This window comes from Capsicum annuum, chromosome 1 (genome assembly GCF_002878395.1).
Source record: "Capsicum annuum cultivar UCD-10X-F1 chromosome 1, UCD10Xv1.1, whole genome shotgun sequence".
In the NCBI taxonomy this organism is placed as follows: Eukaryota; Viridiplantae; Streptophyta; class Magnoliopsida; order Solanales; family Solanaceae; genus Capsicum; species Capsicum annuum.
Genome location: NC_061111.1, coordinates 10939681 through 10960181, shown reverse-complemented (window position 1 = coordinate 10960181; position 20501 = coordinate 10939681). Strand labels below are relative to the sequence as shown.

At 32.6% G+C, this 20501-nt stretch overlaps 2 protein-coding genes across 3 annotated transcripts; one reads left to right on the top strand and one right to left on the bottom strand.

Moving 5' to 3' along the window:
• Window positions 1-7142: 7142 nt before the first annotated feature.
• Window positions 7143-13271, top strand: LOC107867692 (the record flags this gene model as incomplete). The annotated part of the gene is given in 5 exon segments (XM_016714051.2): window positions 7143-7552; window positions 8935-10142; window positions 11032-11178; window positions 11981-12097; window positions 12186-13271. Coding segments are annotated over 5 exon segments (2373 nt in total). The 3' UTR covers window positions 12789-13271.
• Window positions 13272-14012: 741 nt separating this feature from the next.
• Window positions 14013-19854, bottom strand: LOC107867699 (probable glycosyltransferase At5g25310). 2 transcript variants are annotated; one of them, XR_007042904.1, is made up of 6 exons: window positions 19724-19854; window positions 17538-18192; window positions 17319-17449; window positions 16216-16564; window positions 14683-15505; window positions 14013-14587 (listed from the first exon to the last, which is right to left on the bottom strand). XR_007042904.1 is itself a non-coding variant. In XM_047393679.1 (5 exons), exons 2-5 carry the CDS (start codon window positions 18114-18116, stop codon window positions 14816-14818), a joined length of 1749 nt encoding a protein of 582 aa, XP_047249635.1. In that variant the 5' UTR covers window positions 18117-18192; window positions 19724-19854; the 3' UTR covers window positions 14594-14815. The 2 variants fall into 2 exon arrangements, 1 of the variants encoding a protein (XP_047249635.1); XM_047393679.1 differs by lacking the exon at window positions 14013-14587 and having other exon boundaries at window positions 14594-15505.
• Between the last annotated feature and the right edge of the window lie 647 nt (window positions 19855-20501).

Sequence of the window (20501 nt, the reverse complement as noted above, 5' to 3'; positions counted from 1 at the left end):
TAAATAAAATATACTACAATATATATATATATATATATATATATATATATTGTAGTATATTTTATTTAAAGTAGTACGTATATATTGAATGGTACGTATATGCGTGTATTTATCTTCTATTGACGTATATATTTAACGTATACATGTGTATATGTTTTATAAATTAGTGTATAACTATATATATAGCGTGTGTATATATTGTAGTATATTTTATTTAAAGTAGTAAGTATATATTGAATTGTACATATATATGTGTATATATCTTCTACTGACATATATATTTAACGTATACATGTGTATATGTTTTATAAATTAGCGTAGAACTATATATATAGTGTGTGTATATATTGTAGTATATATATATTGTAGTATATTTTATTTAAAGTAGTACATATATATTGAATGGTACGTATATATGTGTATATATCTTCTATTGACGTATATATTTAACGTATACATGTGTATATGTGTTTATAAATTAGTGTATAACTAGATATATAGTGTGTGTATTTATTGTAGTATATATATATATTGTAGTATATTTTACTTAAAGTAGTATGTATATATTGAATGACGCGTATATATGTGTATATATCTTCTATTGACGTATATATTTAACGTATACATGTGTATATGTTTTATAAATTATTATATATATCATTATATTGTAGTATATATCTTGTAGTATATGTTTTATTTAGAGTAATATACATATATTTAACTAACGTATAGTCGTATACACGATTACATGTGTAATTGTGTATATGCGTATATATTTTTAAAATTCTAATATAGTATATATTATATATATATATATTGTTTAACGTATTTAAAATGTATATAGGTGGATATATATAACATATATTGAATTTTTTTGGGGGGGTTTTTACCGATTTTGACCGGATTTGACCGAGTTTAGATGGGTTAGATTGGGTTGGGATAACTTGACTGGTTCACAGTTGTTTTAAAAAAACTTACTGTTGAACCCGGACCTGGCCCGGCCCATCTAACCACAACCCGGACCGGACCGGTCCACAACCCGGCTAAATTTTACGGGTCAATTTCAGGTTTATCCGGCCCGACCCACTTGACACCCATAGTCAAAGTTAAAATCTTTTGACTCTTGAAATTTGAACTAGCCGCATACAATGAACAAAGAAAGTATGCTAGATCTTAAACTTGAAATCTTAAGGCTGAAGTAGAAATTAGAGCATGTTTGGATGTGCTTGAAGGTTATGGCTTATTCTTTGTTATTTTGACTAAAAAATGAGTGCTTAAAAGTAATTTTTTTAAAATCTTATTACCCAAATACTATATAAATACTTAAAAGTTATTATAACTTAAAAGTACGTAAAATAAGTCAATCCAAAATGCATTCTTAGACGTAATCAATTTTTAACATTAGATTTTAAGCTGAAGTTTCTGAGACTAAAAATTAGTCAAATCTAATTTCAAATGCAAAAGTTGAGAGTTCAATTTTCGAGACTTTATTTTTCAACATTAACACAAACATCAGAATTTCAAATTTAAATATTGAATGTGGGGCGAATTTTTTTATTTCAAGACAATCCATTTCTTTTGAAATATAGTTATCCAAAGAACTCATATCATTCTTAATGTATTCTTTATCTTTTACTAATTGCACTTAATTATGTGAGATATGTATATTTATAATCCAGATAAGTTTGACGGTTATGTTGGAGGTGGGATGGATATTGTAAGAAAATTATTTTTCTTGCTAGAATATTTTTTAAAAAATTTTGCTCAATCAATGAGAATATTTCATGTCAAATCCAAGTGATACATCTATGTAAGAAATAAAATAATTGCCAGGTGGGAGGATATCTGTAAATCAATCATATGCTCAAATTAGAAAAACACCACATTGTTCATCACCTACAACTTTGACTACTAAACAAATAAGCTTGGAAGTATACTATAAGTAATGCAATTGTCTTCTCCTATACACATGTAACACATACACACAAACAAAAAAGTTGTGAAGGCACGCAATTAACGTTTGATGCAATTGTTTTCTTGTTATAATATTTGTTATTTGAAGAAAACTTTAGCATAAGTGATAAAGTTATTGTAATGTTATTATGAGATTACGAGTTTGAATTGTGAAGACAGTAACTAATAGGAATATAGAGTAAAATCATCTAGAAGACTTTTTATGGTCCAATTCTTCTCCAAACATATCGAAAACTTAATATGCCGGCTCAACACACTACTTTCTTTTGTTTTATACGTATTTTTGTATTGACTCATAATACAATGCAAACCACCCCAACATTAGCACAGTTGTGATTCTGAAATTTCAAATCGAACTTTTGAAATAGTATAATAAATCATCACATAGTGAACATTAAAAGACCACAAATTTTCGTGCTTTTGAATGGAAGAATATATATGTGACACATAAAAATATAAAAGAAGGATACAGCTTCACATTTCGTAGTACATTATCTCATCATATTGAAAATCTTCTAGTATTGCACTTTGAACTAAAAAGTAAAATCCTTTTAGAAGACAGAGATTATTATGGTGCCCAAATATGATTTGAATCACATTGGATAGATATACAAGTTATAATTTTGAAGTGTTAAAATAAAAAGTAATAGGGACAAGTTATATATTCGGTATCTTAGAATGTGACCTAATATACAACCACAGGAAATGCAAAGTATAGCTATCAACAAGAGTTGTGATGAGATAGTTTGAATCTCCTTCATTTTTAATTAAAAATTTTGAGTTTGAATTTCAGAGAATAAACAAAAGTTCTATAATTATTTTTTTTTAATTTATCAAATCCTAATATGGGCACGCAATTAAAACTCCCCAAAAGAAAAAAAAAATATAGTTGCTGAACAATATTTTTTTGTCGCAAAAAACAATTTTGTTGATCGATAAAGCTTTTTCAAAACATGTAATGGCCTGTCTTGCTCTGTTTGTCTATCAAATTTTATTTTATAGTATTTTAGTTTAACTTCTAAAGTTTTTTTTTTTCACCTCAACCAATACTATCCAAACGTGTATGTACATTTCAAAGTTCAAATTTCTTATCCATTTGAAAAAATATTACTACTATATTATTCAGAAGACACAAATGGTCCTTTTAGCATTCAAAAGTCATGTTTTCAAACAGAGTGGGACCAAAAAAACGAAATCACACTGAAGCATTCACCTAAACGCCACGCATAAAGCACACGTTAGGAAAGCTATACGATTTTAAAAAAAACTAGATACTAAGGGCCCGTGCTAGCATAATAAATTATTTTTTTGCTTCAATTTGTGTGATATAAATAAAATTTAGATAAGTAATTAGATTTTTAATATGTTTTTATATATTTTAAGTTGTTAATCATTGTAATTTTTAGTACTTTTTTATGTAATTTTTAAATAATATGTATTACTCTCCTTGTTCAATTTTTTATGACATTGATAGTCAATTATATTTTAAAAATAATTTAAGTTTTAAATTATTGTGATTTATAATAATTTTTCGTCCATTCTAATTCTACTAATTAGAAGTGACATAGTAAAATTATCATTTTATATCTATTTTTTATTAAGTATTATTAATTTTTTATTTATTTAGATGACTTATAATAATTAATTATGAGTGATATAATAAAATCAAGATTGAACCAGTTAAAGCAAACAAGCCAAAAAATATTTATTTTACTTGTTTGTATTAAATATTATTAATTTTCTAATATGTAGATGACTTATAATAATTAATTAGCGGTAATACAGTAAAATTTCGATTGAAGCAATTGAAACAGGCATGTCAATCTGCTGTTGGCTTCAACTATGAACTTCCTTTATCAAAATTACTTTAAAAATATAACTGTGAATTTTTTTTAAGAAGGTCTCATATAAGTCGTCAAGTTAATTTAAAACATCAAAAGTTAATTTTCAGTTTATGTCTATTTTATCTTTTTATTAAATATTATTAATTTTTTAATGCTTAGATGATTTATAATAATTAATTAAGGGTGATGCAGTAAAATTATGGTTGAAGCAGCTGAAACAGACATGTCATAAATAACTATTTTATTATTTCTAATTAAATATTATTGATTTGTTATTGTGTAAATGACTTATAATATTTAATTAAGGATATAATAATTAATTAGGGGTGTTATAGTAAAATTACGGTTGAAGCAATTAAAACAGAGACGTCATAAATGTTTATTTTACTTTTTATTAAATATTATTAATTTTTTAATACATAAATAACTTATAATAATTAATTAGGGGCGATATCGTAAAATCACAATTGAAGTAGCTGAAGCAGGCATGTCGACCTTCCACCTGCTTCAGCTACTAAACTGCTTCTTATAAATAAGATAAGAATATAAAATCAAATCAAATAAATAATTTTTATTTTATTTTAAAATTAATGTTTGATCATAAAATTTCAAACCCGAAGTTTGCTTTAAATTTGGAAAACAATTTATAATGTATTTGCAACTTATTTTTCATGTATAGAATTGTATTTAAGGATATTCAACCATCAACGTCATTTTCAAAATTTTTATGCAAAAAATATAATCAAGTATATTTTCATCTTGCCAACCAAAAAAAATTAAAAATCATCTTCAACTCTAACGGTATAATCGGTATGGAGAAAAACATTTTTAAGAAAATATATTTTGATTTTTCTGTATCCGATTAATAAAAAAAAAAAAAATCATAAAACACTTTTTTTTTAAAAAAAAAAAGAAAATATCTTTTGAAAGTAGAAAAACAAACTCTAGAAATGACATTCTACATTGATTGTTTAATCCAACTATCTAACACACTTCATCTTCAACCTCACCATCACAATTTCATTTCTATCGATCCATATTATTTATCTAAATTATATACAATTTTCTTTAGAATAGTAAAGGGCAGCCTGGTGCACTAAAATTACCGCTATACACGGTGTCCGGGGAAGGGTCCCACCACAAGGGTGTATCGTACTCAACCTTACATATATATACTGAATAAAGAAAATAAGTGGGAAATCTAATTATTTTTTTGAAAATCACTTGTAAAGTTTCTTTTGTTCTACTTCGGTGTAATCCGGTAAAATAAGGTCTAACTAAAATAAAGTGTATGTAGACCTTATCTCTACCTCGATGATGAGATAAATAGAGACTGTTTCAATAAACACCAAACATGGCTCTACTTCACTGAAAAGACACTAGCGAGCATCTTGTGAGCAATGATTTTGGATTTCCCTGTCTTTCTATCATAGTTTATATTTGTCTGTCCAAATAATCGAACTTGCTATCAAGTTAGGTCACTTGATCCTTAAGTATTTTCTTAACAACAGTCGATATCGACAACAGTTTACTGCTATCATCATATACATGGTACAACAAAAAGAGAATTAGCAAAAATCAAAAGTTTTTTATCCAAAATTTCAGAGTAAATTCCCTAGATGGGTCACCCATGTTTAGGAAATTGCCTACAAATATCACCTTTGTTTCATTTAGGACAAGAATATCACCCAACTCTTTCTATTTTCCTTAAAATATTCTTAACACCTCAAAAACCTTTTCTCTCCTACTTGAAATGCCATGTCATTAAAATTCTTTTTTAGTTAAATAGATCTATTTAACTTATTTAACTAAAGTTTTAGCCTAATTCTTTCTTAAAAAAAATTACACATGATATATTAATCATTGAAGATTAATTTAATTACACAGAAACTTGAATTGTTTTATTTGATATATACTTTTCAAAGTTTCTTTTAGTTATTTATTTCAATACTTAATAATATTTAAAACTCAAGTACTTATAAAAAATGGTACCCATTTAATTTTTTGTTGTTATTTATTTTATATATTAAAGATTCTTAAAATGTAAAAAGAAATAAAAATGACGAATTTATATTTTAGAAATTAAATTTTTTATTTATATGAGAATAAAAGAATAAAATTCACTTTTTTTGAATTATACAAAAGAATTTTTGGATTAATATAATCCAAAAGATATTATATTACCTAAAAATATAGAGTAATAGAGAATAAAATAATATAATTTGTTATTTAAAAATATGGATGACAAATCTACGGTATTTTTTGTTGCCAAACAAAAATCAATAAGAAAATTTTAATATGTATTATTACTTGAAAAATTAAATTTGGACATAAATTACTTGCAAATTATTATGCAAGACAATTTTTGATAAATATATAGTGAAAAGAAGTTTTTTTTTCTTGTAAATTTTTTACAAGTAATTATCCATAAATAAAACAAGTAAATCCGTAGATAAGCCATAAAATTTAGAAAAGAAATTATTATTTTTAATTTAGTTTCTTTACTTTTTTTTTTTGTGATCATTATATTTATATTTTATTTTATTATACAATTAAACGCTAATTTATATCCATACTTCATTCTAAATTCATCAAAAAGGTAAAGAATAATTGATTGAGTAATATTTTAAAAATTCATTTGTAATAGTAATAACAATGTATCATTTTGTTAATATTTCTTTAAAAAAATTTATTTGTTTCAAGACTACGTAATTGTTCTTTCCTTCAAAAAGGGGATATTATTCTTTTATTCTCATTTATATAACAAACTTAATGTTTAAAATATGAAATCCATTGTTTTATTTTTTTATATTTTAAGAATTTTTAGTATATAAAATAAACGATAAAAAATTATTGTACCAATTTATATAAGTACTTGTATTTTAAAACTATTATTACGTGGTGAAATGAATAAGTAAATAAAAGAAATTTTGACTAATACATGTCAAATAAAATAACCCAAGATTTTGGTGTAATTAAATTAATCTTTAATGATTAATATATCATGTGTAATTTAAAAAAATTAGGATAAATTTTTAGTTAAATAAGTTTGATAAGTTATACATTTATAAAATAAAGATAATTTTAATGACATGACATTTCAAGTATGAGAGACATTTTTTTTAAGGTGTTAAGTATATTTTAAGAAAAATAAAAAAAATTGAATAATATTCTTATCTTAAATAAAATAAAAATAATATTTATAGGCAATTTTCAAAATATGAGTTATAGGAAATTTACTCAAAATTTCAAATAGAATAAAAAAAGCATTTTGAAATTGAGTACCCGAAAGACCCACGGGTTTCCAGAAAAATACCCACAAATTTCTCCTTCTCCTCTGCTCTTTCTCTCCCATATAAAAGGCGCCATTTGCACTCCGCACCGTTTAAAAACCCCCAAACCCTCAAATCTTCACTCTTCTCTTCTTCATGCCAAAATGCTTTCCCGTGCATATACAACGGACACACAATCCAAATCTTCCGATATCGCCGCCACTATCCTCGCCGCCGCATCGCCGCCGCAGATCCTCGCCGCATGTGACGCCGTTGAATCGTTTCTACATAAACATACAGCTGACCAAACCCGATGGTTCTTCTCCATCACTTTTCCAACCCTAATTTGTAAAATATTCGGGTTTAATGAATCTTCGGGTTCTTCTTCGGCTGCTGTAAAGTCATCGTCTCCGTCTGGTTGGATTGATATTGCTGCTTTAGCTAATGATTCTCAGCTCGCAGGTTTGTTTATCGAACTTTACGCGTTTTTTTACATTTCTGAGCTGACTGTGTTTTGGTAGATTGCTCGTTATAAATAAAATATTTCGAGTTTTTGAGTTTCATACTTGAATTATCAGATGCGAGTTTCCGTGACTATTTATCAAAGCATATATAAACTATCTGTATGAAACTCAAACAGCTAATAGTCCATTTGTGAGCTGATTATTTTGTCTTAACTCCCGTTTTGTTAGATTACTCATTACAAATAGAGTTAATGGTCAAAAACAGAACTAAAATATCCCCATTTTTTGAGTTTCATACCTGAATTATCTAGTGTGCTAATTCTCTAGCTGAACTATCACGAACTATTTATCAAAACACACCTCAACTAGTGACCCTGAAATTTCAGGTAGGAAAAGTGAACAATTGATAGTTAAGGTATGTTTTGATAAATAGTTGATAATAGTTCAGGTAGGGAACTCACACACTTAGGTGTGTTTTCACCTTGCACTCTTACAAACAAGGTATATTATCATACAATTTTTTTTTTAAAGCTAATTGGTTTTGTTTTTTATGCCATTACTTGATGACTATCTAAATTTCACATTTCTGGAATCGAATTTCTACGCCGCTACATATTCTAGGATTATCTTACTATTTCCTTCGGTGTTGTGTGGTACTCGTGTTTTACGTTTATCTGCAAATTGCTATGGTTTACTTCTGAAACTCTGCGTATTTCCTTTTCTGAGCTGATTATTTTGACTTTAATTCTGTTTTGTTAGATTGCTCATTACAAATAAGGTATCATTTCATGTGTTTCAGGATGCTCTTTTAACTGTTTATATATTTATTATCACATTGTTGTGAATTGCAGGTAGAGTTTTTAGCTGATTAATTTGTTTTCTATGCTATTACTTGATGACTGTCTAAATTATTCATTTCGTAAACGAATTTATAAGCCATCACATATTCGAGGATTACCTCACAATTTCCGTCGGTGTTATGTGGTGTTTTCACTGAATGCTTTATGTGCAAAATGCTATAGTTTGCAGGTAGAATTTCAGCTAATTAATTGATCTTTTCTGCCATTTTTTGTTGGTTATTGTGAATTATTCATCTAGAAAACTAATTCCAAAGCCTCCTCATCTTTTGGAATTTTCTTTGTGTTATGCAAATTGCAATGTTTTAGTGCTTTTACTTTCTGTTATCCCAAATGTTCTTGCTTACAGATAGAGTTTTCAGCTTAGTTTTGTTTCCTCTTACCACTTTTTGGTGGCTATCGTAAAGTGTACATTTCAAAAGTGATTTCATAATCCTTTTCGGGCTTCCAGAAAATTCTTCTATTTTTGCACATTCTGCAATGTTATTAACTATATTTTTTTGGTGATAAATGTTGTTTACAGATAGAATTTTCAGCTTATTATCCCCCACTGGGGTGTTGCTATCTTCTATTGCGGCTGCGGATGGGTTGTCTCTGGTTAAATATGTATTTCCTGTAGAAAGGTTACCTGAATGGGTTCGTTATATGCTTCAAAACGAGAGAGATTCACGGGTTTTGTCTGATTTGTGCCCATTATTCAAAAATAGGTTGAAAGAGGACTCCGTTAAGGGTTCTTCATTTCAGGTTCAGTTGAATGTATTTGAATATTACATGTTCTGGTTTGTCTATTACCCTGTTTGTCGAGGTAATAGTGAGGGCCCTCAAACAGTAAGAGTTAGGAGAAGCAAAAGGTTTAGACTGGAGAATTGGGCTTATTCGATTCCAGGTTTGTCAAGCACCAAACGTGGGTTGGAGCAGAAGAATGAGGGCAATTTGTATATGCGTCTCTTGTATTCATATCTCCGTGCATATGTGCCTGTCGGTGATGTAAAGTCACATCAACCCTACAGGAGCTCACTGCTTCATTACTCTTTTGCCTATGATACTCCATTTGTTGAAAAAGCAGAGTTCTTGGTCAACACTCTAATACATTTCTGGTTAGTTGATAATGATTTCTCTCCATTGCCTATGAATTTGTGTAAATCATTTGGTGTGTCATTACCCTTTCGATCGCTATTTGGCGAGACTCCTCCGACTTCAGGATTAGGTGAAGTAGTAAACGTGTTTGTCAAGTATCTAAATCTGAGTTCAAGTGCACCAAGTGATGGAGCTGACCAGGTTGACTACACTGAAAGTCCTAGGTGGAAAGTTGGGGGGACATTTAACGCTACTCAGTCAAGAAATGTTGTTCCTGTCGTGGATTCTGGGAACTCTTGGAATTCGTGGATTCAGAGGCCATTGTACAGATTTATATTGAGGACATTCTTGTATTGTCCTGTGGAAAGTTCTATTAAAAATGCATCACAGGTGTTCACCTTGTGGGTTAGTTACCTAGAGCCCTGGACTATTTGTATGGAAGAATTTGCGGAACTTGATGCAAATTTGGCAAAGTGCAATAAAAGTACATTGAAGGATGTTACCCCATCAACTCCACATGGCTATACATCTTCTTGGCAAGCTTTTGTATTAGCTAACTACTTATACTACAGCTCTTTGGTCATGCATTTTATTGGTTTTGCTCACAAGTTTCTTCACACGGAACCAGAAGTGATAGTCAAGATGGTTTCAAAGGTTTGTTCCATTTTCAAATCTTTCTTTTGGTGGTTTACTGTTGTACAAAAGCTTCTGATGCATATTACTTTGTATAGTGAGTGATGAATGCATGATATATACTGCAAACTTATGTTCATGGTCTTAGTTTGGCATGTTTGGTCGCCAATTGCCTTGATACGACTTTAATTTTCATATAGCTAACTAAAGCTGCTCCAGACAACATGAGTCTGGTGGTTTCAGTTTCAATAAATACTGTGGATTTTCATTTGGGCATGAGATTTTGATTCAACTCTTTTTGTTAATTGAAAGTGTTTTTCCCCAATCTCCACATTTTGATCCTAGAGGTTCTGCGATCCACAACTCTATATCCAGCTACATTTCTTATAACAGCATTATAAATGTTCAAAGCACTGAGTTAGATGATTAATTGGAGAAAAAAATGAAACACACATATTGACGTAGGTGCCTGCCACATGTGATGAAACAAATGTTTTGCAATGGGTCATTTGAAGAGTTTGACGTAATAACCTGCATGGTGTTAGAGAGCAGAAGAAAATTATCTTAGTTGCCTTGCTAGAATGAAGGATCATGGTAGAATTGAACGTCTAGTTATAAGATCTGATGGTATAGGAGCCTCGAGTTGTGGCTGTCATCTCAATGCTAATATTAAAAAGAAATTGTGAACAGACTAAAGTATCTCACCAGGAGCGGTTTATCAAAATTATTTTGAGCCAAGTCCTGTAATTATTTGTGACTCGGAGCATATGTTGTTACTGTCCAGCGTTCTGTTAAAATCTGGGTTCATTGCAGGTCTTTATCCTGATTGACTGTTATATATCTAGGTATTCATGCTTTTATTTTACTCTCGTTCTTCTCGTCCCTTCTTGAAATATGTTTTATTGTGCAGGTGATAACAATATTAACCTCATCTTCAGAACTGGTGAACCTCATAAAAAACGTAGATACTGTATTTCATTTGAAACCAACTGGATCATCGAAAGGAGTGCTTAATGCTTTGCATAGATACGTACCTGCTATTCGTGAGCAGTTACAGGTAGGTATTGTAATAGCTCGCCTTACTGGTCCTTTCTTAATGCATTGTTAGCCGTTGGCGCACTTTTTCCTCTTCGGGTTATTACACGAAACATACTCTAATTTGACTTTTAGAAATATCTTGTCAGCAAATATCAGAAGTGGAGAAATGATGAGCCTTGCAACAGTAATAGTGGTCACGGTATAAATTAATACATGCGGATAATGTGTAGAGCAGGTGCTGAAGTGCCACCGGCCACGAATGAAAAATATACAACCCATATGCATAACTGTATTATTTTCCCCTTTCTTGACTTGCACATTCCTCTGAGCTAATTGGAGAAATAAGGTGGGTACTACAACAACAACAACAACAACATATGCAGTATATTCTCACAAAGTGGAGTATATTCCCACAAAGTGGAGTTTGGGGAGGGGATGGGGTCTGGGGTCTGGGGTCTGGGGAGGGTAAATGTACGCAGTCCATACCAGCTACCACTACCTCAGAACAAAACCTATTATCGTCTTCCTAAATTAAGTCATGTAGGTGAGAAATGGTCTTCCTTCCCTAATATCAGAAACTGTCTCTGATTGCAAGTGTTCTAGGTTAATCTTTTTGTAGCATGAATCTCTAATGAGCTTGTTCAGGCCCGGGGCTCATCCGATTCTCCAGAAAGTACCAGGAACATGCTTTCTAGTGTGACCTTTCTAGTGGGGCTTAATTTTATGCTTATCCATGATTGTCGAACCTATGATGCGGTGCAAATGCATTCATTACTTGGTATTGCTTCTTTATTTCTTATAGTCGTTTCCCATTGTGTCAGGACTGGGAAGATGGCCTATCTGAAACTGATGCTGATGGTTCTTTTTTGCACGAGAACTGGAACAAAGATTTACGACTCTTCAGTGATGGTGAAGATGGTGGACAGAAGTTGCTTCAGGTGATCAATATTCAGCACTCTAATATCTGTTCTGTATAGTTTGCACTTGTGTTTCTGTGTTGCTAAGTCATGCCAAACTGTCTTTCAGCTGTTTGTTTTGCGAGCAGAATCTGAACTGCAATCAATTGGTGGAGAAAATCTTTCCCAAAACCTCCAGTGTTTGGATAGACTGAAATCCGAGCTATGTCAGTTATTTGGTGGCCCTATTTTGAAGCCCATGAATACGACAGAGACTCTACAATGTGGGCACCTGCGGGATGAAATCTTTAAACCCCGAAGTTTTGCCAATAGAGCAATGGTCGATATTAAATACAAGGGTGATTGGATGAAGCGGCCCATCTCAGATGATGAAATTGGGTGGCTGGCAAAGGTGCTTGTAAAGCTATCAGGCTGGTTGAACGAGAGTCTTGGGTTGAACCCAGTTGAGAGCAGCCAAGATAGTCCTTCTTGGTCGTATCTCGACTTGTCCACTGATGCTAGGAGTGAGTATGGTCCCATGGAAATGATGAAAGTTGTGTTTTGCTCTTTTATTTCCTGGCTTCTTATGTTACGGGGAGCTGGTGTGACGTTCATGAGAGAGCATGGCGTCAGGGTGAATCTCAGGGTTTTAGCATCAAAGAAGGTGGTAGTTGCGTTGCTAATCGTTGCTGCTTTCAGTCTACTCAGGAGAACTTTTCTCAGAGTTGGGTAGTGTTTACATGGGAGATCAAGCAACATAACAGAATTAAGAACAAAAAAATAGGTCTAGGAATGAACCCAAAAAGAACAGAAATACTCAACTGAGAGAGAGAGAACAAAAAGAAAGGTAACAAAGAAAAAGCCTGTGGCTTGCAAGGTTTGGTTTTGTTTTGTTTGTAAATGGGCTTATTTTGTGCAGCATAGAGATTTTCTCGTAACATGGTTTTGCAGCCTTCAGTTCTTCCAATGTTCTTGCTCCTAGCTGAAACAATTAGCTTTCTCGCGCTTTATCAATTCCTGTGCACCCAAAACTGTCTCATTGGGGGTGGGATTATCACTGCTCCTATGTTTTATTGTTAAACCGCAGGTGAAGGTGAAGAATACTTGCAGATCGTTTCATTAGACTCTAATTGGGCAAACTAGCAAATGTCTTTTTTTTGGTTGGTTTCTGCAGAACATGTTTGTTGAATAAAATAGTTGCTTTTTTGTTGTAAAAGATATTTTTTTGGGGTCTTCCTTAACAGAAAGAGCAACTCCCTGACGAGGCAAAAAGGACACAATGAAGAACCAAAAGCAAAAGCAAAAACAAAACAAAATTATGTTGTATTTCCTCCATAAGTTAATATAATTATAAACCAGCACAAAGGTCTTGTCTTGCAGGCGGCATAATATTAAGAGCATGGGACTGTAGCAGCTGAGCCTGAGGGTAATGATATGAGAAGGAAACTACAAAAATGAAACTCAAATACAAAGACACAAGGAAAACAATGGAAACGAAACAATACAAGTAAAGGCATGTTAAATCCTAAGAAAACACTCTCAATTATAAACATATGCAAAATCATCCAAGTCTAAAAATAAAGAAAGTTCTACCTATTTATAGGTCAAGACCATTTATTCCAATTGAGCTCAAAAGTGATCGTAAATTCTAATTGAGTCCAAAAGTGACCCAAAGTCCAAAACTCAACATAGAATATTCTTCATTCTTTCAAACTTCTCACGAGGGATCACAATATTCCTCTTCATCTCTAAAACTTGGCCATGAGACGCTGTCACTTGTATCAACGTGGGAGTGGGATAAAACTGAATATGTTGTTGTCCGTATGGGACCGTTGCAATTGAATGTTTTCATCATTAAACAATATAGTGAAGTTCCTCACGGGGAAAAAAAGGGAGATAATACAATTCAAATAGCATAAGGATTTAAGAATACATGAATTACCAAGTGGAATTACTTGGTTCAAAAGTTGTCTAACTGCATTAAATTCTGGGATATTTTGAGACTCTAATGCGTAGTGTATTTGGTTTACAATTACACAACTAATCTTCCTACTTTGAATTGATTCAAATGCTTTGAGTTATAAACACAGGGCATAACCGTTGTGATAATCACATTGGTTCTTGTAATTACTGATAGAATATAACACTGTACATATATACACATCAGAAAAGTATAAGGGAAACTCTCTCCCTGGTATATGAATATTTGACATTGTGTTTAAAACAGCTGATCTACCAACAAGAATATCTACTGTATTATCGCGATATACAAGAGATCAACTACATATCTTGATCTACCACTTCATGTCTGGCAATGTACATTCCTTTTCTATGCACACAATAACTCATCTCTGAGAACACCTTCTGGTTTATACCGTGCGAAAATTCAACTTAGAGTGGAAAAAGCTTACGAAGATAAATGCTGAAGGCGCGGGATAAAGTCTTAAACTCCAACTATCTTTTGCTCTTCTGCTGTAGTGTGCATGTGTAGGACTAGGGACCTGTCAGTCTTGCATCCTTATTGAGTAATGCCTGAGTCGCAAGCAGAGACCAAAATTAGAAAAAGGGACGCGAAAAGAGGAATTTGTATTCTTTCGAGTGAAGTGGAAAAAGCTAGCAGTACCTACCTCATATCATCTCAAATTTGGCAGTTGTTGACAATTCGGCCAACTACTGTTAAAAAGAGCCCTTAAAATATGGTTCATGTTGCTGTACAACGAGTAGCCGGGCTAGTTGAAAGCAGGCAGAACTCGAGAGGGATTATGATATCTGTGATTCTTGTAACTGGTTGAGCCTTCTAGACCAAATGGAATGCAAAATCATATGGAAGAGATCATATCTAGTAGGCATTGATTTCCAATGGAAATGCTTCTGCAGCTTCTTGACATTATGTTGCATGACCTGATAACGTTTTAGAGGTATACTTAATAGAATCTCCTTCAGCTTAGGAATATCTTTCTCAGCAACAGTTAGTGAGAAAGCACTCCAATCGAGCACTTCGTCAAATGGGAGGGCAAGATTATCAGCAATGATCACTGGGACACACTCGTAGTATATTGACTCGACTATCCTTGGGCTGTTCACTTCGAAACCCATTGGGCAGAGGCAGTACTTGCTTGACTTCATGTGTTCAGCATAAGACATAATTCTTGAGACTCTGGTCGGTAGAGGCCCATAAATCTTCATGTCTTCATCTCGGTCCTTCCAGTACTTAAGGAGTTTGGGACGGACTGGCCCGTGCATATTTCCAGCAAAAAAGGCGAGGATTGGGCGTTGTGACACTCTTTTTCCACCAACGTTTCTAAGAGGCTTACGGACATTCCTTATGGTGGTCTCCGGAAGGGAAACATCCTTCCCAGCTTTAAATATCCCTTCAGATATATCTGCATTGCAGAGAGCTTTTATAGTGTTTCTAATAAGCTCCTTATGATCCTTTAAAATGTAAGGCCCCTGTAAGAAATGGTAATCTACATAGTTGTAAGAAAATTATAGGCTACTATCAAATCCGTAATAGTAAATGTTCATGTTGAAGTTATAAGATGGGCTCTAACAACGGGTAAACCATGTGAATTGGTATGGGTTTGGCTCTGCTACCATGTTGAAATGCGTGACCATCTCATCTAAAAATTTAAACTTTTGAGTCATTAAAATATGAGGGAGCAATCTTAAAGATGCACCCGTTCTACTTCCAGGAGATCATGTTAAATTTTGAGACCAGTTTTTATCTTTATACGCCAATCTTTTGCACGATTATATACCAGATTTCGTTGTGATAAGTCTGACTACCTAAAAAAAACAATAGATTACGGAGTGTTCATGAAAGAACTCAAGCTAATTCAGCTAAGACTACAACAACGACATACCTAGTGAAATCCCACAAGTGGAGTTTGAGGAGGGATAGAGTGTACGCAGGCCTTAACCCTACCTCGTGGAGGTAGTGACGCTGTTTGGGAAGGACCCTCGGGTCAAGTGCAGCAAATCAAAGTAATTATGAAAAGAAAAACCGGCAGCGAAGAAAACATGAAAACTCATAGGGAAAGAAGTATACAGCATTCAGAAAACATGAAAACTAATAAGGAAAGAAGTATACACAATAAACAACATATAATAACAGATATCAAAAGCAAGAAACCAGAAGAATAGAAGACGTGGATGCATACCCAATCATGGCAAGCAACTAGAAAATGATCAGTTCCATGTGTGCGGTTCCAGAAGGGATACTTTGCAGCTAGCATGTTGACATAGTCCCGCAGGAATATTGACAACGGCCTCAGATTATGTGAGTTTGGCACATAAACTGCCATCTGCAACTGGCGTGAACTATATGGCAGATAAAATAGGTGAGCCTTCTCTGGGTCCCTAGTGACAAAGTAACGGTTTTGCTCCATCAATTTCATGAACCATCCTTCCGATGAATAAATACCCGTAAGATGAGGTTCGTGGAAAATAGGTCTCTCTCCTTCTTTATAAATGTAAACTTTGAGTAGAAGTTCCATCAGCTCATAGCTCCTGGAATTTCAACCAAAATGTGTGTTTATACATTGTAGGTCTTTTGAGACAGCTTTTATCCAAGTGATTTTAAGTCTACCTCGTGCTGTTTTAACACCTTCAATGTTATGTTTACATCTTAGGATTGGTGCATTTGGAATTATTTACATTTCCTCTATAGTTATAATTTGCATAACGAAATTATTTACACCATCTATTAGATAAGATCATTTCTAATCTTGTACGACTGCACACCAATCTTAACATCCACATTTCTAAGACACATAAGAACATTCACCCCGACATAGCATTGTTGGTCCTTAAATCTATCGCATAATATTCATGTACACTCTCCTGTGTCAGCCATACTGATTTTAATTCACATGTTACGTCTTTATATGTCATGTCATTCTGAATTGCTTACATTTAGGCAACACAATCTAGTTTAATCATACCTTAACTTGTATCTATCTTTATCTCTATATCCAAAATATGGAAGAAGAAGCAAAAGAAGAGCCCTTCAGGTTCTTCCTCGTTCTGGTTTGCCAATACATTCGTCATCAATCTCTGGTTAGTAAGGGAAAATCATTGTCTTAATACCCATTATTACTGGTAAATTTGCTAGGGATTTACATTGCTAATTACTTAATCTTTCTTTCATGAACAAAAATAATGTCATGGTACATAGTTATATGCAATAACAAAAGCAGAACACAGCCACTAAGTAAGATTGTATCAGACAAAGAGTTACATAAGCAACTATAGCCCATTGTACCTCTTAAAGACGGAAATATTCCTAAATAGAGGAGCATACAAGTCTGGATCATCGGTGATCAGAGGAGCTTTCTCAATCTCGCTTTTAGCGTATGCAAGAGCCTCATTTGGTTTCAAAGCTGCTATAGATCTCTGGAGATAACTACATTAGAGAAGAGCAAGATAGCCAGAAACAAAACAAAAAATTGATAATCGCATATAAGCATAATATCAGACTAACCTGCACATGATCGGGTACAACAGGTGGAGGCGGAAAAATAATCTTTAGATGTGCATTCATCTTGCTTCTCCTACGCCTCAGAAGTCTTTCTCGTCTTTGCAGAACTTGCATTGATCTGTTCGTTCTGGCTGTAGAGTTGAGCGAAACAAATCCGGCCAAATGCTTATTCATTTTCAACTTGTTATCTGATGTCACTGAAACTTCCCTCGAATTTCTAGCGGTTGAGTTGACCGAAACAACTGCGGGCAAATGCTTACTCTTTTTCAACTGGTTATCTGATGTCACTGAAAGTTCCCTTGAATTCTTTCCATCATTTGCGCGTTGGTAAGATGAAACAACCAAGGGTGGAGAGATAATCCATCCTGTTAACGGATTTGGGAGGCTGTAAATTTGAAATATGATCCTAAAAACTGTTAAAATAGTGCCTATAACAAATAGTTTCTTCCAGCTAACTCTGAACAACAGAACAACAATTATACGCCGCAAGAATTTCCTCATCTCATTTGTCAAACTAACACTTCTGTCAACATCACAAGAATCCGACCTTGTTAATGAGATGATAATTGCATTGACACACATCTGATTTCAATCCATTTTGCAGCCTAAACCAGCCATCGGATACCTCCAACATGTTCTTCAGCTCACAGTCGGAGATCTGTCAAAAGAAAAGGATGAAACAAATCAATAAGAGTATTCAAACACGTAGGGAATGGTCCGAAGTAGAAGACACAATAGTATGTATCCAATGATTTGCAAGACACAAAGATGTACTAATTAATGTTAATATTCCAACAACAGGAGGGTGGTCCTCCAAACAAAACTTTCGATTAACTACTTCACTGTCTTGGGATTCTTTCAGCAAAACACCTCTAGAAATTCGTTGCATAGTTATCGATATATGTTTTTACGGTCATTTTGGTTGACGTCTCCAAATAGAGCCCATTGCGCAGTATCACAAGATACGCGAAAGCAAAATTATCAAGCTTCTTCTAAAACACCACAAATGAATGCATCACGAAAGCAAAAACAATCTTTTTCAAGTATAAGATCATTAGTGAAGAAGAAAACAAATGCGGGAAGTAAGATATATACAAGCAATATTAGTTGAAAGCCAACTCTAACTCCATCAATTTCGTTTAAACAGAGATAATTAATCCACCAGACTCTCAGTAAGAAATTTTTTTTTAGTCTTCTAGCTATGGTAAACTGGTAATAACATGTCTTGGACTGAAACTTAGTAGATGTTACCACTAGTTCTTGAGGATTATAGGATGGAAAACTTGTATTCATAACATAAAATAGCAACAACTAAGATACTAACAATTAGTTTTTTGGTTCTTGATAATGGTGGCATTCAGGATTTTATTTTTCAGATGGTCACTCGCTTAATTAATACTAACTATTATCTTAGAACGTCACCTTGTTTTGGTGAAGAAAATCGGGATCAAGAAAGGTGATATATTAAGATGATCATTAGTAGTATTAGTTGAGTGATCATCTAAGAAATCAACCCTGGTGTTCGTACTAGCTAGTTCACACTTCAACTATTCCACATCCAAGTATTTGTTACCTGCTACCAACACAGATAATATAATAATTAACCGACATTTATATTTTGCATTTAGGGTGAAAAATGCTACATAACCAATAGAACAAGCAAATTGTATTTGACTCCATACTCCCTTTGTCATTTCATTTATCTTACTTTCCTTTTCTGGCCAGTCTCCAAAAGAATGTCTCTTTCCATTTTCGACAACTCATTAGTTTCAACTTTTGAATTCTGTAATCTTAAACCATACGTAGAATGCATGCCTTCTATGTATCATTTAAGATTACAAAATTCAAAAGTCTTTTACTTTTTTAAACTCCATGCAAGTCAATCAGACAAACAAATTGAAACACAAACTCATAAAAAGTAGATATGTTTATTGTATATGGCACTCAGAATAAAATAAAGCAAATGGAGATTTAACATTATCAACAATCTTATGAAGATTTCCTTCTCTGATACAAAAAAAAAGAAAAGAAAAAAATTCTATCTTTAATATTACCAAATGATCACAATATATATATCCTAAAACAAAAAACTAATAACTAATAATTATTCTAAAAATAAACTTGTTACACATTATAATCAAACGAACTGCATGAAAAATAAAACATCAAAATTTTGTAATTATTAATACCTTTTAGTGTAGGAAGATAAAGGGAGGGCAGCCGGAGAAATGAGGAAATGAATATATGGAAAACAGAAAAAATGGAAGAGAGAAAGGAAAAGAACGAAAATGGCGGTAACAGTTTCCATATTTGTATATGCTTATTATTAACCGTTAGTTGTCATTTCCTTTTGAGTAACATTTTCCATATATAAAGAATCAGACAACATAGGGGAAAAAAAGGATAATAGGTAAATAGAGCTATCAATATGGGTCGGCCCAACCTGTAATATGATGGAATTAGATTTCATTTTTTGCAGCCTATTTAAGAAAAGAGTTTTTTTAACCCAGCCTGGATAAGTCCATGACCCGTGGAACTTGAGCAATGTGGGTTAACCTAGCCCGTGGGCTAGTCTGTAAGTCAAATACATGCAACTATTTAGATTGCTCATTAGTATTTTTATTTGGTTCGAAAGATATCATGTCAAAAGTTATTTAATTTAGCTATTAGGAGTAATTTTTAGGGATGTTGGAGACTTGATTAACAAGTATTAACACTATGTAATATTATCTGATAATATTTATGTTTATTAACATTCTAAAATTAAATTATAAAGTATTATTTTTTAAAAGTAAGCCGGCCCAACCGGTCCGCAACTCACAAAGTAATGGCTTGGACCGATCCGCATTGACAACTTTATAAGTAAACATGTTTTTTCTAATTTGGTTATCTATACTTGTTGATTTTGAATCGATACAAATAGACACTTAAACTTGTATAAAATTGAATAAGTAGATACATACATCA

What these genes read in the sequence shown, in the direction of transcription:
- LOC107867699 (XM_047393679.1), bottom strand. Translation starts at nt 18,116, where the DNA reads ATGTGTGTCAATGCAATTATCATCTCATTAACAAGGTCGGATTCTTGT. An exon ending in TTGTACCCGATCATGTGCAG is followed by an intron (nt 17,450 to 17,537) that starts GTTAGTCTGATA and finishes AGTTATCTCCAG; the next exon opens with AGATCTATAGCAGCTTTGAA. An exon ending in TAGTTGCTTGCCATGATTGG is followed by an intron (nt 15,506 to 16,215) that starts GTATGCATCCAC and finishes CATTTCTTACAG; the next exon opens with GGGCCTTACATTTTAAAGGA.